The sequence below is a fragment of the Mangifera indica genome, chromosome 13 (genome assembly GCF_011075055.1).
Source record: "Mangifera indica cultivar Alphonso chromosome 13, CATAS_Mindica_2.1, whole genome shotgun sequence".
Taxonomy (NCBI): domain Eukaryota; kingdom Viridiplantae; phylum Streptophyta; class Magnoliopsida; order Sapindales; family Anacardiaceae; genus Mangifera; species Mangifera indica.
Genome location: NC_058149.1, coordinates 338,183 through 362,996, shown reverse-complemented (window position 1 = coordinate 362,996; position 24,814 = coordinate 338,183). Strand labels below are relative to the sequence as shown.

The 24,814-nt window shown below is 35.2% G+C and overlaps 3 protein-coding genes across 3 annotated transcripts; all 3 read left to right on the top strand.

Moving 5' to 3' along the window:
• The first annotated feature begins 555 nt into the window (after positions 1 to 555).
• Positions 556 to 10,150, top strand: LOC123194128 (FIP1[V]-like protein). The gene is made up of 9 exons (XM_044607288.1): positions 556 to 1,535; positions 3,356 to 3,603; positions 4,151 to 4,277; positions 4,346 to 4,414; positions 4,590 to 4,730; positions 5,003 to 5,104; positions 5,212 to 5,555; positions 5,934 to 7,614; positions 9,275 to 10,150. The coding sequence occupies exons 1-9, from the start codon at positions 657 to 659 to the stop codon at positions 9,839 to 9,841; spliced, it is 4,158 nt and encodes a 1,385-aa protein (XP_044463223.1). The 5' UTR covers positions 556 to 656; the 3' UTR covers positions 9,842 to 10,150.
• A 1,210-nt stretch (positions 10,151 to 11,360) lies between these two features.
• Positions 11,361 to 13,229, top strand: LOC123193993 (ABC transporter I family member 1). The gene is made up of 2 exons (XM_044607097.1): positions 11,361 to 11,503; positions 12,149 to 13,229. Exon 2 carries the CDS (start codon positions 12,318 to 12,320, stop codon positions 13,005 to 13,007), a length of 690 nt encoding a protein of 229 aa, XP_044463032.1. The 5' UTR covers positions 11,361 to 11,503; positions 12,149 to 12,317; the 3' UTR covers positions 13,008 to 13,229.
• A 2,124-nt stretch (positions 13,230 to 15,353) lies between these two features.
• Positions 15,354 to 18,661, top strand: LOC123194091. Its single transcript, XM_044607236.1, has 10 exons — positions 15,354 to 15,718; positions 16,256 to 16,339; positions 16,585 to 16,619; positions 16,764 to 16,875; positions 17,008 to 17,096; positions 17,622 to 17,730; positions 17,920 to 18,017; positions 18,093 to 18,141; positions 18,226 to 18,286; positions 18,456 to 18,661. Exons 1-10 carry the CDS (start codon positions 15,527 to 15,529, stop codon positions 18,482 to 18,484), a joined length of 858 nt encoding a protein of 285 aa, XP_044463171.1. The 5' UTR covers positions 15,354 to 15,526; the 3' UTR covers positions 18,485 to 18,661.
• The last annotated feature ends 6,153 nt before the right edge of the window (positions 18,662 to 24,814 follow it).

The following is a 24,814-nucleotide window of genomic DNA, read 5'->3' as shown; positions in this document are numbered from 1 at the left end:
TGATATAGATTTTTAATTACAAAATAACAAAATACTTTTTTTTTTTACGGTGAATTTGAATTGAATTAACTTTTAGTAAGGGTTGATTTAAATTTAAATAAAATTTAAAATAACTCATTCAAATTTAAGCTTAAATAAATTAAAATAGTAAATATTGATATTGAAAAAGAGAAATATTAATAGAAATAATTTATTTAAGCTTAAATAAATTAAAATCAAAAAGAGTTTTGTTGTAATGAAATCAGAATACCCTTGAACTCAAACCAATGGCACACAAATATTTCAAGTCGTGGGGACTTGACCCTAAATCCACCCCGACCCTAAGATAGTTCTAAATCCTAAAAAAAAAAGAGTAATGCTATGTGTTTCTATTTTTGATACATAATTTATATACACAGTGATGTATCATCATGTATATAGGTGATTTTAAAATATATATATAAAGAAATATCTAATTATATAATAACATCTTATCTATATATATAAATTGTGTATCAAAAATAGATACACATAGTTTTATTGGAAAAAAAAAAAAACAAAGGAAAACGCTTTTTCTGTTTTCGGAAACACTAAAAACCAAAAACAAAAATATAAATACCAAACCTCAAACCCCTTCTTCCCTTTCTCCTTCGGCTCATCTCTCTCTCTCATCTTCAATGGAAGACGACGACGACTTCGGGGATCTTTACACCGACGTTCTCCAGAAGTTCTCAGTTCCGCAGCCTCATGGTAACTCTCCCACGCCCGCGCCAGCTCCTGGTCCGGCTCCCTCTCCCTCTCCCGCTCCCGCTCCCACTCCCGCTCCCGCTCCCGCTCCCGCCTCTGTTCCCCGTCAAATGGATCTCAACTGGAAATCTGATCCTAAATCAGTCGCTTCTTACCTTAATTCCACTCCAAATGATTCATCCACATCGCGGCCGCTGTTCCAGGAGAGGTACGCGCCTTCACGCGCGGGGGATGTGGACGGTGTTGGTAAAGGCGGTGAATTGGCTGAGAACGATGTGAAATTTGATATTGAGGATGGAAATAATGGGGTTTTGAACGATGACGTGGCGGTGATCCCCGGGATTGGGAGCGAGTTTGTTGTGAAGGCGGAGAAGAACGAGAGGAGGGGCGGGACGGGGAGCGGAAACGACGTAGCGGCGGGAGAGGAAGAAGAAGATTGGGATAGTGACAGTGATGACGATTTGCAGATTGTGTTGAATGATGAGAATCACCGGCCTGTGGTGATCAATGAAGGTGGTGGTGGTGGTGGTGGTGATGACGACGACGACGAGGATGGGGACCCACTGGTGATAGTTGCTGACGTGGACGCGAATAATCAGGGTTTGTTGATGGAGGAGCAAGATTGGGCAGGACCAGAATCAGGTGGAGATGAAGCGGCTGCGGCTGGTAGTGTTGCTGAGGGAGGAGTGGAGAAGGAGGGTCTAGATAGAGTGAATGGTGGTGCGGCGGGGGGTGTGGCTGCAGCCGCTGCAAAGATTGGGTACAGCAATCATTATGGGTATCATAATCCGTATCATTCTCAGTTTAAGGTTAGTTTGTTAGTTAGTTAGTGTTATTTTGTGTGTATATGTATATGTGGATGCGTTTGTATTTATTGTTAAAATGGGGTTATGTTATATAACCCTTTGTTTGATGGTGATAACGAGGGTGAATTGGATTGTAGATTCTAAGATTGTAAATCCTCTTTATATGCTAATGAAGTGAATATGTTTTTCTTTTGTTTATTTTTGTTGATGACAGTTGAACTGTTTTTGTTTCATATTCATGACTGATGTGGAATGAGATAGGGTATGTTTAATCTGTGGCAGATGGTAAAAGGAAAATGTTGGTATATTTTCTTCTATTTGGAGGTTCTCTAATCAAACTAGACTTGACTGTCTGACACATGTTAACATGAAAGTTTAAATTAAATGTTTGCTGATGATGTACTTACTATCATCAGCATTTAATTTGTAAACTTGTACTTAAATAGCACTATTGTGAAACCATTCGTATCATTGGTGCTTAAAAACTTACAATAGTTGAGTGCAAGTTCGATGGTAGTTATGTCATGTCAAATCGGTGCCTAAGCTTTTTGTATCATCTTCGATGTGCTTCATTTTTATGGTGTGTTGGCCTGTTTCCATACCATGTGCTACAATCAATATCTTGCCTTCTAGGCACATTAGTGCATTTTCATAGACAATCTATGAGTACTGCAGCTGGTCATAGGGATAATAATGAGAAAACAAAGTTGATGAAGTGTAGAACAGCTATTTAAAGCATCATTTGTATGCCTTTGATATTGCATGACTAGCTCTTAGGGTTGTTCATGCTATTGTAACATTCATAAGATTTAATCATTGAGCATGGTCTACTGAGTAATCTTTGCAGTGGTGTTTTTTTGGTATAGTGTTTGAGAAGGGATAGCTGAAGTCAGAGATGTTATTTGTGGTTATTTGCTTCATGTTCTTTTTGACCTAGGACAAATTCAGATATTACTTTTTATATTAAAGCTTTCTCAGCCTATTGTACTCCAACACACATGAAACTGTGTAGATGAACCTTTAGTGGCAAGTGATTATTTATGGTCAAAAGAACTTTATTTAGTGCACCGTTTAAAATTAAAGTTTATGGTATGCTTTAGACAAGCATAAATCACAGGCTGTTACTGATGGTATCTTTTGGTTTACCTGTTAATAGTAAAGTTCCAGTCAACTCTACCTTATCTTCAATGTTTGATAAATAATAAAACCATTCACATATGTTTGAAGTGAGCCACATCTTTGAAATCAAATTCTGTTGTAGATGTGTAATAACTTTGGTAGTCACTCCGGGCATAATATTCGCTGACATCTTTTTTTTTTTTTCTGAATTCGTTAATTATTCCTTAACTCTGCCTGCTTAACCATGTGTCATAATATGACTAGATTAGTATGACCATGTACTCTACTGTATGCCTTTTTGTGGCTATCACCTTAAGTTATTGAACTTTGGATCTTTTCAACTTTAAGCTCCTCATTACAGAATCTTAATCACAAGTAGATAATTCTGAGCTTGTTGTTAGTTTGCAGCGGCTTCTAGCAGTTTGTCATCCGTTTCATAGTTTTAATATATATTGGCATGCTTACTCTGGTGTTTGTAATACTGTTATGTGATATCATGTAATACTGGGAATTTTTATTTTTCTCGAAATCAAATTCTTCCTTCCCTTCAATCTTTGGGTTTATGAGTGTATTTATGTAAGTTTTTACTGTTGGAAAGCTGAATATAATCAAATCACTATTTTTTTAATTGTTTTGTTTGGCTGTGCAACTTGTTCTCATGTATTTCTTGCTTAATTGTATGGTTGATTTTCTGCTGCATGCAGTATGTTAGACCAGGTGCAGCCCCAATACCTGGACCAACTACTGTTGGTTCTGGTGTAGCCCCAGGTCAAGTTCGTCCTCTTATCAACATGGGTCCCATTGCTGGCCGTGGTAGAGGGGACTGGCGACCAACTGGATTGAAAAATGCTCCTCCAATGCAGAGAGGTTTTCCTGGAATGCCTGGCCCTGGTAACAATACGGCTGGACGCGGTTTCGGAGTTGGACTGGAATTCACACTTCCTTCTCACAAGTAATTTTAAAGTAGCTGCAAATTGTGGTTGATTCCTTGATTTTAATATTACATTATATATAGGTTTTTTCTTGTTTCATCGGGCTTATCGTTCAAGTCTAGTGGATTGCTTGTCCATTTTGTTGATACAACTCTCATAGTTTCTTGTTTCGTGAAGAATTTGATTTTTGCTCTGCTTCAATTTCGCAGGGAACATCTTCTTTCTTTTTTGGCTTGTACTTAGTTGCTATCCTGGGCCATATTTTCTCTTTTCCATGTCTGATCATAGTTATATGTTCTCCTCTAAGTATCCATGAAATGTATTGTTGATAGTGGTGTCACTTTATTGAATTTTATGTGAATTCAATCTGATTTTAGTGCTGCAGTCTTGAAACGGGAGCAATTTGCTTCTTGCAGTATGTCTATTGTCCTATTTTGGGTGCTTATGCTAAACATAGTCTCTGTTCAGTACACCATTAAATTATCAGGACTGCAGCACTTATGATAATAGACAATTCAATTTTTATGTTATCTCATTAAAGGTATTTTGTCTTTTTGTTATTTTCAGGACTATATTTGATGTTGACATTGATGGTTTTGAAGATAAACCGTGGAAATACCCTGGTGTTGATGTATCAGACTTCTTCAATTTTGGTTTGACTGAGGAGAGCTGGAAGGATTATTGCAAACAGCTGGTAACTATTGACCTTTAATGATTTCTTCTACTTCGTAAAACAAGACTAAGAAGGTCGATATTTTGCAGGAACAACACCGCTTAGAGACTACCATGCAAAGCAAAATTCGTGTTTATGAAAGTGGACGAACAGATCAGGTAATGAGGTGCATAGCATATGTGTCTCTAGCAAATTTGTGGTCGTTATCTGTGTGTGTCTCTCTCCCCTGCGTGTTTATGATAAATATACTAATAGTCAGATAGATGATGTGGCTTCTGAGTTTGCACTATGAGAAAAGGAATATTATTAATTCTATTGTGGTTTTCAATTTAGGAGTACGATCCAGATTTGCCTCCAGAATTAGCAGCAGCAACTGGTATTATAGATGTTGCAGCTGATAATGCAAATGTTAGAAAATCAGATGTTGGACAAAGTGATTTAGCGAAAGGACCTGCTCGTGTGCGACCTCCAATGGTATGCCTCAGCTTCTAGTTCTATTCTTTTACATGTTTAGTAAAACAAACTTTAAGTTTTATGTGATATATCTGCTTATTGAATTTATATTTTGTTTATGAATAAAATTCGTGATTTCCTTTTTGCTGAAAAGTTTAAAATAAATCTGTTAATGGAGTTTCTTACTTGTTTATTATTGTTGGAGAGTTACAAACATGTTTTATGCCCTAGATGGTAATGTTTCTTTTCTATATCAGTAACCAGCCTTAATGGTTTTGTTTATTTTCTTCCAGCCAACTGGGAGAGCAATACAGGTGGAAGGTGGTTATGGTGAACGTCTCCCCTCTATTGACACTCGTCCACCTCGTATCCGTGATTCAGATGCAATCATTGAGGTTAGTGATCTATTTTCCGTGAAATTGCACTGATCTTGATCACTTTGAGTGAATGTTTTTATGCTGCATATGCAAGGCAAATTAACTGTAAGTGCCTGGATAAACAGATTGTCTGCCAGGACTCTGTAGATGATGAGTCATCTGTAGGTGATGGTGACCAAGAAAATGATCTTGCAAGAGAGGATCTTAGAGGAGGAAGCCATGCAGCTGAAGATGAGATGGGGCCCGTGGACAACAAATACTTTGATGATTTCCCAGGGGCTCTTGATAGTTGCAAGAGGGAGTTGGTTGAATGTAGGGCACCATTTGTAAATTCTCATCAAAATAATATGCCTGAAGGAGAGGAGATATTGCCGTTCCCTCCTGAAACATCGAAGCAGTATCATCCTGGTTCCAGGGGGCAGACTTCTAAGTATCCTGGAGAAAATGCTGGAACATCTCACAATGAGAGGTATATAACAATCTTTGATGGATGTAATATTGCAGTTATATCTATTAATTTGATTATTTGCTACATTTATTCAAGCAAAAAGTAGTAGCAGTCTGCAGTATTAAGTGTGGCGATGTCTTCTAAATCCACCTTTCTATTTCAGTGGCATCATTTTGTGTCTTTGTTTGCCAGACAGTTTGTATATGAATATTTTTTTTGGAGTCTGTTAAGAGGCAAACTCAGTTGAAGATTTGTGATAAACATAATAAAATAATTGCTCTTAATTTCTTGCTTTATTAATTTATTTACTTAATTAATTATTTATTTATGTTGTGGACTGTAACTTGTAAGCTTGCTCTGAACTTCATTAACACATTTAACTTCTTTTGTTGAGTACAGGCAGATACAGGGAAGAACACATGATAGATCTCCTCATTTGACTCCTAGTCGAAGCCCACAGGGTAAGAGTTTCCATGATAATCAAGATGAAGAATCAGTTGAAAGCATTCAGGGTAAGCATAGTCCATCATCTTCTCTTGCTGTGGCGAGGGATGCCAGGGAATTGAGTGTTGAGAATAATGATATGCATGATGAGCTTGTGCCAGGGGATGGAAGCTCTGCAATGGACAAAGAGGAAACAAATACAATAAGTGCAAGTGATACCCATAAAGATGGGAATTCACTTTGTTCTATGAAGAAACAAAAATTAGGCTCACAAATTGGACAACCAGATCTAGAATTTGATGATGAGGAGGATTCTAGGGCTGCAAGGAGTAGTGAAAACAGTAAAGCAAGATCTGGCAGTAGCCGAGATAATAAGAAGTGGCGTGATGGTGCTGAGGACGAAGTTATGCAAGATAGTCGTTCTACACGCATAGGGAATGTAAAAAAGCACCTTGAGGAAAATGAACAGATTTTCCAAAGAAAAGATAAGGAAGGGAGACAAGATATTGAAAGAAATCGCATGGCTGTGAAGGAGAGGGAGGGTTCCTATTCTAACAAAGATTTGGATCCCAGCATGGTTCATCATGTGCATATGAAAGCTGAGGGTTTTGATCGGCGAAAGGAGCGGGAAAATCCTGATGCAGTTTGGCAAAGGAGAGATGATGATCCTTTTAGCAGAAAAAATAGAACTGAAGACTCTAGGAAGAGGGAGCGTGAGCATGGTGATGACATGGGACCAAGGCATAGGAGTAAGGCTCGGGATAGCGAGAGAAGTGACAAAGATGAATATCATTTTTCAAGAAAACAATTGGATAATGGCAGCTATAGGGTTCATTATGACAAGGATCCTAGCTCGCGACACAGTGAGAGAGATGATAATTTGAAGGGTAGGTATGAAATGGTGGAAGATTACATAAGCAAGAGAAGAAAAGATGATGAATATTTAAGGAGGGACTATGCTGACAAAGATGAAAACTTGCATGGCCCCCGAGATATCACTAGTCACCGAAAGCGAGAAAGGGATGATATTTTGGAGCTGCGGAAGAGAGATGACCAACAACGAATTAGAGAGAATTTTGATGACCACCATGCTGTTAGACACAAAGATGAGGTCTGGCTGCAGAGAGAAAGGAGGGAGAGGCAGAGGGAGAGGGAAAGGGAAGAATGGCATAGGCTAAAACCCCATGAGGAACTTCTTCCAAAGAGCAAAAGAGAAGATGGACGGCGTGGTGTAAGGATTGGGCGTAATTCAGAAGACAAGGCATGGGCTGGTCATGCTAGGATGAAGGATGACTACAAGGGTTCTGATAAAGAGTACCAACTCAAAGACTCTGCTCGTCAGAGTGAACTGAAGAGAAGGGAGCGAATTGAGGATGAAAATTTCTCAAACCATCGAGGACGTGAGGATGTTTATGCACGGGGAAATCAATTTATCAATGAGGAGAAAAAATTGAGGCAGGAAAGATCGGCTTCTCATAATGATCGTGCTGTTAATTCTTCTGATAACTCTAGGGTGACTGAGAAAAAACATAAAGAAAGCACAAGGAAAAATAAGGAATCTGAAGGTGGGGGTCACAACAGTTCGGCTGCTTCCAGGAGAAATCAAGAAGACCAAAGTGGTCATAGTAGTGAGATGGTATGTTCTATAGACACCAGAGTATAAAGTTTCATAGGGATGGGAAATCTACTCACAGAAGTTGAATTAGAAAATGAGATAATATAAATAAATGAATAAAAAAGAAAGATTTTTCAAACTGAAATTTTCGATACTATTGAAACCTTGTGGCAAACAAGTAATGTTGCTTATATTCCTTGTCCATCAACGTTTTGTTGGGATGCACTCATTTTCAGTGAATTCAGAGATCAAAAGAGCAGGATAAATATGAAAAACTAACATTTGGCTTTGTGTCTCCACAATATTATGTTAGATATTGAGTACTTCTTGAAGTCATTTTTTGTGGTTCTTTAAGTCTAAGTTGAAAGGTCTGGTTTTAGTAGGTTCACGCCTTTACATTTTTTATTTGGTAACTGCATAGGCAATATTGAATATGAATCTTTCATTACTCAACTACTGAGCGGTACTATGATATCCTTGCCGAGCTCATAAGGCTGGCTATATGGCTTTTCAAATAGGTTAGATTGAGCCAAGCTTCTGTTTAGCGCTTGAGCGCATGGCTTAACACTTGTTGATTAAGAGAGAATAAAATTAAAAAAAGGAAGATGAGTAGCTGTATTGATGTAATGTGCTAGATAAATGGAAAGAAATGAATACTATAATTGGTATTTTAAAATAGTTAAAAAGAGAAAAGACAAGAAAATGTGATATGCAGAGAAAGTGCTTTAAGGAGTTCCTGGCAAGGAGTGTACTGATTTCTTCGGTAATATATATGTGGTTATTGTTTTTTTTTTTTTTTTTAAATTATTATTATTGTGGCAGAATACCATGGTTATTAAGATTTATATCATACCTTATACTGATATTAGCTCTAATATCCAGTGTATACATCATAGGTAGCTAATCACATTGATAGGTGAAGATATAGGGGCTATTTATGATTCTTGCTTTATTTTGTTTATTTTAAATCCTTATGTGGGTTCTATAAGCGTTTCTTTGTGGTATTAGGCAGTTTCTTTTTGGTATGGCTATATATATATATATGTTAGTAGTCTTTGTTGTGGATGTTGAAGCTCTATCGTACAGATCAAAGTGGTTGGTTTCACAAATGCCAAACTTAAAGCCAACAACTAGTTAGTTTTTGGTCCACACATTACAAGACTCACTTCTGATCTCCATCTATCATATGCTCATTTTGTTTGGTGTGAAATAATCCTTTATCTCTGGAAAAGCAGATTTGTTGGTGTAAAGTGGTTGATCATCTCATGTAATCTATTTATGATACTTAAAATAATGGTAACAGAGAATCTCTTTGATGCCTGCCTTCTAGCTTGGGAGGCAATTTTAGGTTATATTTGGATATATGCATTGTCCAATCTCAATTTATCAAATACTATGATTCAATATAAGAACTGTTATTTTTTCTGGTGGAATTTGCCGCCCAAATGGCTTTTTTCCCTTGGCTTTTGATTGTACATGTAGCCAAAGACTAGGGTTTCCTGCAGGAAAAATATTTTTCTATAATCCTCTTTTAACAGTTTCGACAAACCATTTGTAAGTTGCTTCTTTGTGAATTGCTGTTTAATGTAGGCGGTTTTCTTATTGAATTATTATCAATTACTGCTGGAAATTTCACTTCTAGACTTATTGTCTGTTCATGATTGGTTGCAATTCTGTTTAGGGTTTGAAGGTTGCCTTCAATCAAGGAAACGGTGAGAAAGAGAAACCAGTTCACCACAACTCTTCCAGAAAACAGAAGGAAGAAGCTTCCTCAGATGATGAACGGCTAGATTCAAGGAGAGGGCGCTCGAAACTGGAACGTTGGACTAGCCATAAGGAGAGGGATTTCAGTATCAACAGCAAGTCATCAGCTTCTTTGAAGTTTAATGATATTGATAGGAATAAAAATGGTGTATCTTTAGAAACAAGCAAATGTACCGAGGAATCTGCTACAGCACTTGAACCCGTAAGTAAGCAACATTCCTTGGCTGATAAAAAAGATATTGCTGATCCAGAGACCAAGGGTGTCGACACAAAACTGTTGGATGATCGTCACCTTGATACTTTTGAGAAGCTGAAGAAGCGAAGTGAGCGATTCAAACTCCCAATGCCAAGTGAGAAGGATGCTGTGGCACTAAAGAAGGAGAGTGAGACACTACCCTCTGCAAAACCTGAGAATCAGACTCCTGCTGATTCAGAAATTAAACCAGAGCGCCCAGCTCGGAAACGAAGGTGGATCAGCAACTAATTGTGTAAGCAAGAAATGCAGTTCATCGGGTTTTGTTGATTTCCCCATTATGAAAGAATCCCTCCCTGATTTCTTGTTATGTAACCCTGAAGGTCCAATTGCGCCTTGATGTCATAAAATGGCGTCGCTAGGGTTCTTGGGATCACCATGTACCTCAGCTATAGAATTATGTTCATGTAACGCCGCCAGCAACTGTATACTTTTTTATATTATGTGTATATACACTAGTGAATGTATTACTGAACTGGTCACTAATGGTGGCACAGAATTGCATTTAGAGTCAATTTGAATTGTATTGCTCAGATTCAATCTGGGTTTCTGGAGGCTGAGTCATGAACTGAACCTGCAAAAATCTGCTAGCAGAACAAGTTGAGGTACTTGAATGAGTTTGACACCAATGCCTGGCAACGTCTAGTTGTGAGATTTGAAGCAGAAGAGGAAACTGTTTCAGGCAATGCATAGAGGTAAACATCATCAAAATAGGTTTAGATGAATGAATGGTTCTACCTCTATCTGTATTTTGTAGCTTGACTCAAAATTACCATATTACCCTTTTCAATTTTTGAAGGAAGAAGTCAGAAACTCAAGAATGGTAATGTTAGTAGTTGAGTTTGTATCATGACATCAAGTTAATTTTAGTTATGGCAAAATCATTAACTAAATAGAAATCACAAGTTTCTACCACTTGCATTTGTAAAGTACAAATTTTCACTTAAAATTTGACTCCATTCGAAAAAAAAAAAAAGGGTCTTGACATAATGGCACACAGGTCAATAATCATATCATCTTTAATTATTATATTTTTGAAATTGCCATGATGTCATTCTGATAAAGTTGTATTTGCTCTTGTAGACAATGGGTCTTTAATTTTTCTTAAATTACACAACTGACTTTTCTATCTTCAATACAGAGTTTGAGATACCAAATATGCTGATAATTAGTGTGTTTACTGATTATTGCCGAAAGAGTTGTGCTTTCTGAAATTCTGTTTGGGTTTTATTTTGATTTTGAGGATGTTTGTAAGGGATTAGTTAAATTGATGATTTTATATCCATTACCACTTTTTTTTATAACTGGCCTCTTTTATATTTGTTAAATAGATAAATTTAAAACATAATAATTAAATTACAATCAATTATTAGATGAATAAACTCGAGACACAACAACCAGATCATAAAGACTGAATCAAGTAAGTTAATATTTCATAAATATAATAAAAGTTTAAACCTAAATCATTATCTTAAAAATTTTAATATTTTATCAGTTTTATTAATTTTTATAGTTATATTTATTATGATATAACTATATTAGTAATTAAAAAATGTGTATTATGAAAAATTTTTAATTTAATTTATGTTAATTTATGGGATATTTTTATTATCGCATTAGAAAAGGGTAAATAAGTAATTTTGAAACAAAATGTATTGACAAAATTAGACGATGTGAGAATTGTCAGTGGTTTAAATTAAGTCAGGTTTTGAATAAAATTTTGTACTTTAAGAATTCCAGTGATGGGAATTCCCTCAAACTTTGGGTGGAATATAGTAATTTTACTCTTTAGGTTTAGGTTAATTTATTCTTTATGGAAAATACACCGTCTGACAGAAATTTGGAGAAAGGAGATTCAACAAAAGAGTTTCAAGACAACTGGAAACGCCAATCGTAAGACTGCCTTCACCATTTGGCTTACTGAATTTACCATTTTTTTTTTTCTCTTTTTCAATATTATTACTTTGTTTTGTAAGTTAATAACATGGCTTTGGCTTATTTCAGCCTTTACATGACTGAACTCTAGGTGTTCGATGAAATATGTCTGAAAGAAGGATATTGATATGCTTTTTCTTTTTCTTTTCTTTTTTTTGTTGAAATTTTCTTTTCTGGGTATCACTTGGATTGTTAGAGTTCACTGTTTTTTCATCTGTATGTGATAATAGCTTGCTCTTGTAAAGTTTGTCCATTAGATCAGTATACTGATTTTGAGCTTATACATTGTAGTTCTCTTGTTTCTCTTTGGTGGGGTTTTTAATTTCAGCTGCAGAATCTAAATTCCAGGAGTTACTTTTATATGGTTTCTGTTCTACGTAATTGGGTCTTAATTTAAATTCAAGTTGTCTTTTATGTTTTGTTCTCATCAACCTTAACAATTAATACGTTTGCAGGATTTTGAAATGAATATGTACATGTCATTGATTCTTGGATTTGTTGTGTCACTGATGTTGTATCTTGTTGTACTAAAGACTCTTGCTGCATTCACACAAATAAGTTTTCTAATTTGTTGAATTTTGTTACGTTTTGTTTCTATGCCAGGAATTATTTGGGTGACTTTTTCTCATATTCTTCTTCAAATTGTTATCAAGTGAGATTTGGGTGTGTGCATTGGTCAGGATTATGACATTTGCCTTTAGATTTTGAACTATCAAAGTTGTCTGAGAAATTGTGAAAAACTTTACATTAAGTATCAGTTTCAAAGACCTCAATGTCTCTAAGGAAACCCCCACTTCCAAGGCTGCTCCTCAACAATGTTTCTTGTATGCGAAATGCTCAACAAATCTTGCGGCATGTGAATGTCTCTCTTCATGATGGTGGGGCGCTTGTGTTGACAGGCACCAATGGCTCAGGAAAGAGTACATTCCTTCGGATGTTGGCTGGATTCAATAGACCTTCAGCCGGCAAGATTCTTTGGAATGGTCATGATATCACAAAATCAGGAGTCTTCCACCAGTATAAGCTTCAACTCAACTGGATGTCACTCAAAGATGCTGTGAAGGAGAAGGAGACACTCCTTATGAATGTTGAGTGGTTCGAACTTCTCGAAGGCAAACAAGGGAACTCTCTGCCTGCTTTGGAGCTAATGGGGCTTGGAAGATTGGCAAAGGATAAAGCAAGAATGCTTTCAATGGGGCAAAGAAAAAGGTTGCAGCTAGCAAGGTTGCTTGCAATTGATCGCCCAATTTGGTTGCTTGATGAGCCTTCTGTTGCATTGGATGACGAAGGGGTGAGGCTGCTCGAGTATATCATTGCGGAGCACAGAAAGAAGGGTGGCATTGTGATTGTCGCAACACATTTACCAATTCAGATTGAGGATGCCATGAATCTGAGGCTTCCACCCAGGTTCCCTAGGCGAATGACCTTTGTCGATATGCTTGATCGCTCAGACGTACAATAAACCTGCAGAAGAATCAGTGTGTCCATTGCAGAGAGGAAAAGTATCCCTCATTATCGTGATGTGCTCATACGAAGTTCTGTGGTTCGCTAAATCCCGCATCATATTTGAACTGGTTTGTCCCATATCTGATTCACAACTTAGAATAATTGAAGAGACTCTTCAAGTTGTACAATTGAAATGGACTATTTCCTGAAATAAATTATTCAGTTATTCTCAATTGAATTAATTGGTTTTAAATTCTTTGTTTGAGTGGGAAGATTGAAACTTAAACAGAAATGATGGTGAATAACATACACCCTGTTTGCTTCTCTTACAAAGACTTTGGCATCATCAAAACATTCTGAGTGTTTGATAATACATTGTGGATCAATTGAGCTCTATGTGAACCAATGTTTTTAGACGTGGATCAACTGCTGACCTGGTCAAAGGACTAGTCTAGGTCTTGAACGATCTGATTAGTCTGTCAAATTGGTTTAATCCGATAGAAAACTAATTTGGTTTGATGATAAATTTGCAATTGTACAAACAGACTTAGGTTCAATAATACCTAAGTTGAAATAGTCATGCTGACTTCAATGTGAGAGTTGATCCTATCTTAGTTTTAGAACATTTTGGATTCCATAATCTGAATTGACAATTTGTGATGGTTACATTCACTATGAAAATAAAACAAATGGGGACTTCAACAAATAATCCTTATCTCTTTGGCATTTTGTAATAAAATTTCGCCTTTGCCTAAATTATTCATCTTCATTATCAAGCTTGTCTTATCCAAGTTTATCATCCAACTGATAATAATGAAGAAGCTGCTGCCTCAACACAACAACTTCGGCTGGCCTCCCCCAATAAAAGACAAAAATCCATTGGTATGAGAATGACATATTGAATGAGACTCTCCTATATAACAATTTAATATGTTGTTTTTTTCTTTTAATATTAAACATTGCACTAAACCAATTAATATAATTAATAATATTATTGTTATTATTATCTTAATTTGAGGATTTCTAATTATAATCATCAATCTTTTTTCTATATAAAAAAGAAATAATAATTTTTATCTATTATTAATTAGTGATACTAAATATATAAACAAAGTATATTAACTAATACAAATAAATTGAATTATTATGATCTAATTATTATCTTTATTTCAAAATTATTTAATTAAATGATGATATAATATTTTATTTGTATCCATTAATATCAATTGTTTGTACATTCGTATATAAAGTATTATCGATAATTAATACTTTTAATCTTTATATGAATTTATTTTAGCAAGTATAATATGTCAGTAATGAGTTGATTTTGAATTAAAAATAAAATATTATTAATTCATATATAAATAAATTACTACTAATTATAAATACTTATAAAATTACTTATAAAAATATTAATAAAACTACGTGTATATATTTTGAGTACACAAATAGACGTATAGATCATATGTTATTATGTGATTAAATGATTTTGAATTAAAGATAAAATAATATTTAATTATATAATATCATATTATTTTTATATTTATTTTGTGTATTCAAAATATATACACTAATAGTATTGCTTTAAAACTATAGTATATTTATAATTAATGATGCCAAAAGACATATTCCCACCCAAGGTTTGATGCAAACCCAATCTCACTTGTTAACTATCGAAAATTTAAACTCTCACCCATGGGTTATTAAAAGTAACAGAAATAGTTAACTCAAAGGCAAAATTGTTGTTTAACTAGTAATATATTAAAAATAATAAAATATTATTTATTTCTTCTTAAGTTTAGAAAACTAACAATTTTCCTTCAGATTAAACTTTAAAATCTTATATTTTTCCCTTTAGAGTTTCTCTCCCCTTTTCCAATGTTGGAATTGATAATTTCACTCTCCCTTCCATACTCTAACGCATCTTTGGTGTATTTTCCCCTCCCCCACCCCCTTCCTATAGTGACCCGTTTTATTCCGATGATGAAGACGAGTCACTATAGGAGAAATATGTAGGAGATGTGACAAAAAAAGGATAGGGAGAGTGAAGTTGTTAGAAAAATGGAGAGAGAAATCCTAAGGAAAAAATATAAGATTTTAAAGTTTAATTCTGTAAAGAAATTGTTAGTTTTTTACACTTAGAGAAAAATAGATAATATTTTATTATTTTTAATATATTATCAATAAAATAATAATTTTATTCTTCGAATTAACTATTTTTATTAATTTTGATAATTTATAAGTGAACGCTTGGATAGTCAGTAATTAACGGCTAAAAGTTGAATTTGCATCTAACTTTGGGTGGGAAATAGTTCTTTGACCTTTTATAAATATTAAATCGAATACAAATGGTGATATGACGGGTAGAATTTGAGGTTTTGTCTGTTTTTTTGGTTGGTCCGTCTACGGTATCATCACCTGTCATTATTATCACGGACTCGGTAGTTTCAGATCTAACAGTTACATGGTGAAACTGCAACTTCAGCAACCAACCATCAACTAAAACTCTCGGAAGAACAAGAAAGCCATATAGAGATGGAGAGAAAACCAATTTGGATTTGCACTTTGGCCACACAAGTCTGTCTCTTCTTTGCACTCTACATTGCTCTCAACTTGGGCCACCCTCAAACCTCCATTTACAGAGCCAAAAACAGCAATGAATTTTATTTTATCAGTGTTTCTGGAGGCTTTAGACCACTTCTACAGCAGACCCTTTTGCTCAAAACGGTTAGTTTTCTCAGCTTCTCCATTGCTTATGCTTTTAGCTTTTGTTTTTGCTTTGGTTTTTGTTTGTGGGTATGTGTTATTTGGTCTGGTTTTGGTAAAAGCTTTGATCTTTTTCAAGTTTCAATCGAGTATAGGCTTTGCAAAGCGTTTAATTTAAAAGGGTATCTCTTTGATTGTAATTGGAGGTTAAGGCTTCTTTGATAGCTATGTTTGAATGCTCTAAGAAATTCTCTCTGATTATTTTTTACTTGATTTGCATGCGATTACTATAGTTGTATTATGATTGCGCTTTGCTGTTGTATTGGATGGATAATTTTGGTGTTTGGTTCATTTTCAATTAGCAATGTGTAAAAGGTTTCTTCTAGAATAGGGTCTTCGAAACAACTATTTCATACATTATTACACAAATAATCTGCATTTACTCCTGTGTTTGTGTTCTTTATATAAATATCATGACTTCAAATTCCCATAAGTTTGTATATTGATGTTGGAACCAGTTTTCACTCGGTTTGATTGGGGTTCTTTTTGTTGATGAAGATGGAAAATGTGGCGAAATCTCACAAAGCGAAATTCGTAATCAACACTAGTGAGCTTGGGGAAGATGATCCACTCAAACAAAACGTAATATTCTCTTTTTAACTCTTTCAGGACCCCTAGTTATGTAGAAAAAAGAAAATAGTACGTACTGCTGCTTGACTGCTTCATGTGCTACTTTTTGTGAACATGAAGTATATGAGTTTGTTTTGTGAACAGGAAGTTATGTGTCACCTAACCAAGGGTGAAATCATGGCGCTGGTTTTTTCCCTGCTTAATTTTGTTTTATTTGTTTCAACAGCTAGCAACAACCCTACATGTATCTTTTGCAGGCTACTCGGTTTTTCCCATCTTTGAGAGTTCCATGGTATACTATTCTCTCTGTAGTCTGTTCTCTGACTTGGGTACATTCACATTGGATATGAATGTTATAATCTGCCCTTACAATGTATGAGACTGCAACGCTTTTCCATGGCTAAGATTATTTTCCCTCTAATTGTTAATTCTGTAGGTATTCTACAAGAGTTTCAGAAGAGAAGGAAATTAATTGCTTCCAGGAGAAGATCAAACTACCTCATGGTGAAACATTGGAAATTGTTGGTTTGGATACTGGTTCATTACAGGTAGTTATTGGTTTATTTGATTTACACATTATAAATTTGTCGAAGCTTGTAGTCAATGGATCCTTCTTTATTTTGCTTTTCTGGATTTTCATTCTTATTGCTTCTAATTGTGGCCTATTATGAAACTTTCAGGAGACAATGCTGACAAGATTATCAAATGGCACTTGTGACAACTGTTTAAGTTCTCTGACAAAGACACTGGAAGCAACCGATGGTCAATGGTAACTGCAGTCTGTATCTCATAGGCGGTTCATGTATTATCGTTATTGTACTAATATAGGCCTCCTGATCTTGGTAACATTAAGAAGATATTGAAATGCTTAATGCAGAGCCATTCTAAGATCTCTGTCTGATTATTCATTGATTCCTAATGCAGTTGTCTATCACTGCTTTGTGTTATCAAAGCAGCAGATTACTGATCCTAATGATTGACTGATTTTTAGGACTTAGCCTTTGGGACACATGTCCCAATTCTAGAGAGTAGGGCTCATTGTATACAAGGTAGTTAGGGTTGTAAAAGGGAAGGAAGAAAATGAGCGGTTTTGGGCAACTTTTGTTTATGGGTAGCCTTAGGGCCGATTTGGGAGGTTTTCGGTGCCTTGAATGACTGGAAGCCAGTTTATCCTTATAAATACCCTTTATCAATAAAATCAGACTTAATTTACTCATTTTCTCCATTTCTTGCTGTGTTTGAGTGAGAGTGGCTGGGTTCCTAACACTGCCTTCCATCATCTTTGTGAATCCAGGTGCATGGTAGTTGGATTCCATCCAATGGTTGTTTGTGAAGCTAATGAGGAAATGAAAGCAAAGGAAATTTATGAGCCTCTGCACCATATCTTCATGAAACATGGAGTGGTAAGGAGTGAAAAGCTTCTTTCTATTGATTTTTAAAACAATCTTGTTGATTCCATACTAAAACCTTTGTGAACTGGTGCTTCAACTTCTTCGAATGGGAGTTGTCCTTCTTTCATTTCTTTGCATACAAAATTTTAGTCATGCAGGTGACCGATGACTATTACTCCTAACTGTTGTTTTTGTCATCAGAATGTGTATCTGAGCAAGCATGGTTGCACTAAATTTGCTCATCAGGATAGCATAGCTTATATTGAGAATCCAGATCTTGTTGAATATTTAGATGGAAGGTCGGTTTTCTGTAAACTGAGTACTTCTTACTGTGATACTTATTGCAACTCATGATTTGTTTCTTGGTTCCTCAGAGAAATGGTTGATGGGTTTCTTCTCCATGGAGTCAGCCCCATTGAGATTGTACGAATTCAGTTTCAATTTTTTGTACTCTCGATTTGGTTTTGATGTCTAGTAAATGTGGACTGATGCATGTTTCTGTGGCAGGTGACTTATTTTGTTACCTCGGCAGGGGAAGTTGTGCACAGAACATTAATCCGTCAGAGGGGTAAGGCAGCCATTTAATTACTATAGGAAAGAATCAAACAATCACAGATCTTCAAAACCTTGTTGCAGTTGCATTCAACATTTTTTACCACTTATTGATTCATTCTATTCAGCTTTTCCCTCTTCATGATAGACTCTGTTCTACATTCTTATGCCTTCTATGTCGATAGTCACAGTTTGTTGTCATCAATCTGCTTAATGCTATAGACATTGCACACTATTGTGGGGGAAGAAACTTCCTTTATCCCATTGTGGTATGCCAATGTTTAAGGGTGGATTCGAGCTCTAGCCATGGGTGTTTGACACTATCAAGCTCAAGCCATTAAGGTAATTGGCCAGTAGGCTGACATATGCAAATAAAACGTTATTTTGGTCATTTCAAAACAATATTATTGTGCGTCAATGTTACATTATATAAATAGTACAAAATGACATCGTTTTATTATATGACTTTGAGCAAAAAATCAAAACGATATCCTTTTTGTTTTAAGTTTATTGAACTCAAGCTCACATAGATTCAAGCTTGTATCTATAGTACCAAACTTATGCGAGCTGAGATCAAACATCAACTACCATATCGAGCTTGAATTCAAGTTCATGTCTTTGAAAACTTGTCAAGTTCAAGTTTGACTCTCGTTGTATTGAGTTAAACTCGAGTAGGCCCAAGTTAAAGCTCAATTTGATTTAAATCCACTCCTACATGCCACATTACAATTGGCTGGTTGAATATGCAATCAATGTACAATATTCTTCTATGTGAAATGCTGTAGACATTGTTTTGCAACTTCAAGCATACAATGTTAGTAAGATATAGAGATGAAACTGGCTTCCCAGAGCCACATTTAAGCATGATTTAGACAAGGATAAATTGACAATGATCTTGATGTTCATACGTGTCTCCATAAACTGATAAGGCTGCCTGCATAGAAAGACCACCAGCAGGAGCCAACTTAAAGAGGAAGCCGAAATAGGCCTTTGTATAGAGTGCGTGTAAAGTAACCGCCCCAAAAAATGATGGCATTAGAACATTATAGACGTCATTGTGATATATGACTGTCATACTCATAAACGGGACTGGATAGATGATGAAGATGCCACTACGATGGATAAATGCGTAGGGATTGGCGACATTCTTTCCTACTGTTTATTGTTGTTTGCTGCTGTTAGTCCATTGTAGCACCAATCACTTTTCCCGGTTGTATTGTGATTAGGGTTAGATATAGATCAAATCAAATTCGGATATTCTCTTATTCAAGTTTAGTTTGAATAAAAAATAATATAATATGAGTTCGATGAATCAAAATTAAGAATAACTCAAGTATATTTAGAATAAAAAGTAGTTTAGTTCAGTTTGATTCAAGTTTATAACTTGAATCTATTATTCGAATTTATGGATCGAATTCACCACTCATTAATAAAACGTTATTGTTTTACAATAATAGACAAAATGACATCATTTTGACAACTGTTTAACATAATTTGAATTGAGTCATAAGTCAAGTTTGAATTGAATCAAATTATTTTCAGTTTACAAGTTGGATCAAACCTAACTACCTCTATCTCAAGTTTAATCCTGTTTTAAAAACAAGTTGACCTTTTTAGTTTAAATTTTGCTTGAATTCAAACTAAGTAAATTCAAACCAAATTGAATCGAATTGAGTAAACTTTTAAGATTGAGTTGGTTTGATTCGGATCTAATCATAATTGCAATTTTTTAGTTGTTACTAGTTCATACTAATAACAATCACTCTTCACCACTTGCTTGAAGGGACTGATCCATCTTAATAACAATTATTCCTCATCCCTGTCACATGAAAGCACTTCTCACCACGGCTCGTTCCCACAACAGAGATGACGGGAAATCCCCATAAATATTGATTCCTTGCCTTGTTTTGTCTCGATCGAATGTTTGAATTAAAACAAATATATATCACAGAAGAGGAAGGCGACAAGCCAACAAGAGATCTAGGTAGAGGAAGGTTACGAGGTAGGAACCAGAGAAATATATAGGGCAAAGAACTTGTTTTCACCCAAGGTTATGTGTAAGCTCAGTCGTACCCACCAATTTTTAAAAATTCAAAGGTTTGCTTATAAACAAAATTTTGTTAAAATTTTCAATTAAAATTAAGAACAAAACCGTTATTTAACAAACAAATTTTAAAAACTAAAAATTTATTATATTTTTTTTCATTTAGTTTGAAAATCTAATAATTTTCTTATATCTAAAGTTTAAAAAATAGTAATTTTACCCCTAGAGTTTTGAAACCATCGTTAGAGATTCGTCAGAGACGACAAAGTTTCCCATCTTCAGTCACGTTCGTCCTCCCACCCACCCAAGTTACCTCTTCATGTTGAGTTATTCTCAGCCACTGATTAAAACGATTATCTCAAACAAAAAAGATATCATTCTTATCAGAGAAAATCACTGTCGTCAATGGGTGAAAACAAATTGGCAGAAAAAGATAAGCCAAAAGGGAGATCTAATATGGTTAGAGACGACAGTGATAGTTTTAAAACTCTAGATATAAAATTATCATTTTTTAAAATTTAGATAATGAGAAATTATTAGATTTTCAAATAAAAAGAAAAAATACAATAAAATTTTAATTTTTTTAATTTTTTATTAGATTATAATTTTTATCTTTAATATTAACCGAGTTTTCAAACATAATTTTACTCGAGTTTAAACTTTTAAAAATTAATTAGTATCAGTTTAGGGTTACACTTATCCGTCGGTGAGAGCAAGTCTTTTGGCGTTAATAGTGCACATCAAGGGTAAGTGGGTAATAACAAAATATAGAACAAACCACCCAAGGGTAAATCGGGAAAAACAAACCAGAACCAAGCTCCAGTATAATTAAATACGTCAAACCACTTGTTCAGGAGGTTTATGGGTTTCTAAACTCGTGAGTTTAAGAATGAGGCTTTGCTCCCAAAGGGTCTTTGCCCTTTCCCTTTGATTGTCAGTGAAGCCAGTGATTTTCATCAGTAAGGTTACCCAAGATTAATATTCTCAGCTTCCAAACTGAATCATAACATGCCCTGAACTCTGGTCTTTTTTTTTTTTTTTTCCCTGTCTCTCTCTCTTTCTGTATCTCTGTGACGAGGCTGTGATGATGATGGTTTTATACAAGTCAAATGATCAGACGGTGGGGAATCTTTGCTCATCATGGCGAGGCGGCTTCTGGGTATTTTTCTGAAGTGCTCGTTGCTGCAGCCAGGGTGCTAAAGTTTCAATCTTTGTCTGATGAAAGGCGAATCTGAGCCTCTTTCTTCGCTGGGTTTTCTGTCTTTCTCTGTCTCTTTATATGTATGTATGTGTTCATGCGTGTATATGTACCAAAATTGCCTTGCTTCTTCTGTTTCATCATAATTATCCCAAGTCTCTCTCGCTTTCTTCAATGAGGCTGTGATGAAGTTTTCTGGCTTTCAGTTGGACTGAGGGTTTGTGATGAAGTTCCTCTGAAAGCTGAATCTGAGTCTCAATCTGCTCCCACTATCTCTCATTTGCTTTCGTTTTTCTTGTAAAATTTTGGTTGAATTGTTTAGGAGCTCACAGCTAATTAACCAGTTTCTGTCATCATACTTAAGTAACATACCTAACATCTCCTGTTGTTGTCAATAGATAGATTTGCCTAATTGCCATACCTTCAGCATACAAATCCCACATCGGTCTGGAGATGATAAGACAATACTTACCAAATTGATTTGAAAGCAGGCTCATCTTGGAAAGGGATTAAATTTCTCTAGTTCTCCAAATCAAAATCCAATCTTTCCAACTTTTGGATGTAATTTTTACAGGAGTTGAAGCTGAGTCAAGAGGCTTGTCTTTTGGATTCTTTTTTGAGCAAAAATGGCATTGTGGTTTGGAGATTTACAACAATTATACAGGTGCTTGCACAGTGAAATTGGTTTGTCACAAACGCAAAAGCTTGTCACATTAGACCCAAAAACTATGTCAAATGCGATGAGTAGCTTGGACAAAATTGAAATGGAGATGACAAATTTGCGACGTTCTTGGAGCTTAATCTTTACGGAAGATTACACTTCAAAATGTTTTTGATAAATGTTACATAGTGATGACTCGGAAGTGCAGATTCAAAAGGTTAACCTTTAAGAAGTTCTTTGTTGGTGTTTCCATTTGAATTTGGAAGGAAAATGGTTCTGATAAGTTATGCAAGTGGGCTAATTCTTGAAATGGCTCTGGAGTATGCTTATTCTGCAAGAGGAAAGGTATGGTTTAGGAGGTTTTTCTTGAGAAACTCAAGAAAGTTAGTCAACAGGTTGTGACACAAATTTTCAGAACATCACGAGCCACTCAAATCAGCCTTAAAATGCCAGTGATTCTGCAACAATACTTCAATCAGCTAGTAGAACAACAATGAGTCTATGGTTATTAATCATGTTTTTAATATCAGATCCCTGTCTCCATTAGATATGAAAGCATTTCCCACCTCCGCCTTATTCCTGCAATAGGGATGCAGCAAAATCCCCATATATATTGATTCCCTTCCCATACAAGGGTAAATTGGTAATAACAAAATAGTAACTTTTCAATTGCAGATAAATTATATATATTACTCATAAATATAAATAGAGGATTCAGATATTTAACTATTGAAACAAGGGTAAATTGGTAATAACATGATGGAACCAACCCAAGGGTAAATCGGGAATAACAAAACAGAACAAGTTCCAATATAAATAGATAGACCAAAAGACTTTTTCCACCCAAGACTTAATAAAAAGTTATGTTTTCACATGTTAATTTTAAAAAATCTAAATATTTATCTATTTATAAAAATTTATTATTAAAAAAATTATAATTTTTCAAACTTAAAATAAGAAAAAAAAGTGTTAAATTTTTAAACCCAAAGGGAATGTGATAATTTTTTAATTTTTAATATTTTTAGTTAAATGATAATTTCATTTTTAATTCTAATAATGATTTTAATATATAGACATGTATTTGAATATTTTCAAATTAAAAGGTGACAATGTCTTTTTCACAAAACCTTGGGTGGGAACCCATTGGCGTCAATAAATATATTAAACCATTCGTTCAGAACGGTTCTGTGTTTCTTCCAAACTTTTTAATTTGAGAATGAGGCTTTGCTCTCAAAGGGTCATTGCCCTTTCCCTTTGATTGTCAGTGAAGCCAGTGATTTTAACCAGTAAGGTTACCCAACGTTACAATTGCCGGAAACATTACCATTCTCAGCTTCCAAACAGAACCATAACATGCCCTGATCTCTACGTTTCCCTCTTTCTGTATCTCTGTGACGAGGCAGTGATGATGATGGTTTTGTTCAAGTCACATGATCAGACTGTGCTGGATCTTTGCTCATCATGGCGAGGCGGCTTCTGGGTACTTTTCAGAAGTGCTCGTTGCTGCAGCCGTGGTGGTAAAGTTTCAATCTTTGTCTGATAAAAGGCGAATCTGAGCCTCTTTCTTCGCTGGGTTTTCTGTCTTTCTCTGTCTCTTTCTATGTTTATATATATATGTACCAAAATTGCTGTTTCTTCTGTTTCATCATAATTATCCCAAGTCTCTCTCTCTTTCTTCAATGAGGCTGTGATGAAGTTTTATGGCTTTCAGTTGGACTGAGGGTTTGTGATTAAGTTCCTCTGAAAGCTGAATCTGAGTCTCAATTCTTCTCTCACTACCTCTCGTCTGCTTTTGTTTTTTGTTTTTGTTTTACTCTGTGAAATTTTGTTTGAATTTTGTTGATCAATTTCTGATATCATACTCAAGCAAGCAATGCCTACCATCTCTTCTGTTTTTGTCAATTTATGATTTGCCTAATTGCATACTTTAGCTCACGAATCTTACATCGAATTGGAGATGATAAGACAAGACTCTTGAAGACACTATGTTCAAAGCTTATAGTATTTTGACATTATTGGACCAGACATGTTACATTCTATTTGTGGGCTCCTTGCCAAATTGATTTCAAAGCAGGGGAGAAACTGTTTGTGTATTCTTCGTAGCCAAATTGATTTCAAAGCTGGCTCAGCTTGGAAAGGGATTAAATTTCTCAAATTCTCCCAAATCAAAATCCAACTTTCCGACATTTGGATGGAATTTTTACAGGATTTGAAGCTGAGTAAAGAGAATTTCTCTTTTCAACTCAATATTTTTTGAATTTACGGTTTACTAACAAAATATTGTTATTTTATAATAATAGATAAAATTGCCATTTAAATTTAAATTTTAATTAAATCTAATTCATTTTTAAGTTTATGCCAGTTTTATTCAAATCTAACCCTGTTGTGATTGGTTTGTTGTTATTAATATAGATTAATAACAGTCCCTTTCATCACGTGCTTGAAGTTACTGGTCTGTCTTAATATCAGTCACTCTTACTGACGGTAACACAATGGGGACGATAGAGAATCTGTATAAATATTGATTTCCTTCCCTGTCTTGTCCCCATCCAACCTCGATCGAATGATTGGATGTGAAAACAAAGATATGACCAGAGGAGGAAGGCCACCAGCTAACGAGAGATTTAAACACAGTAAGGCT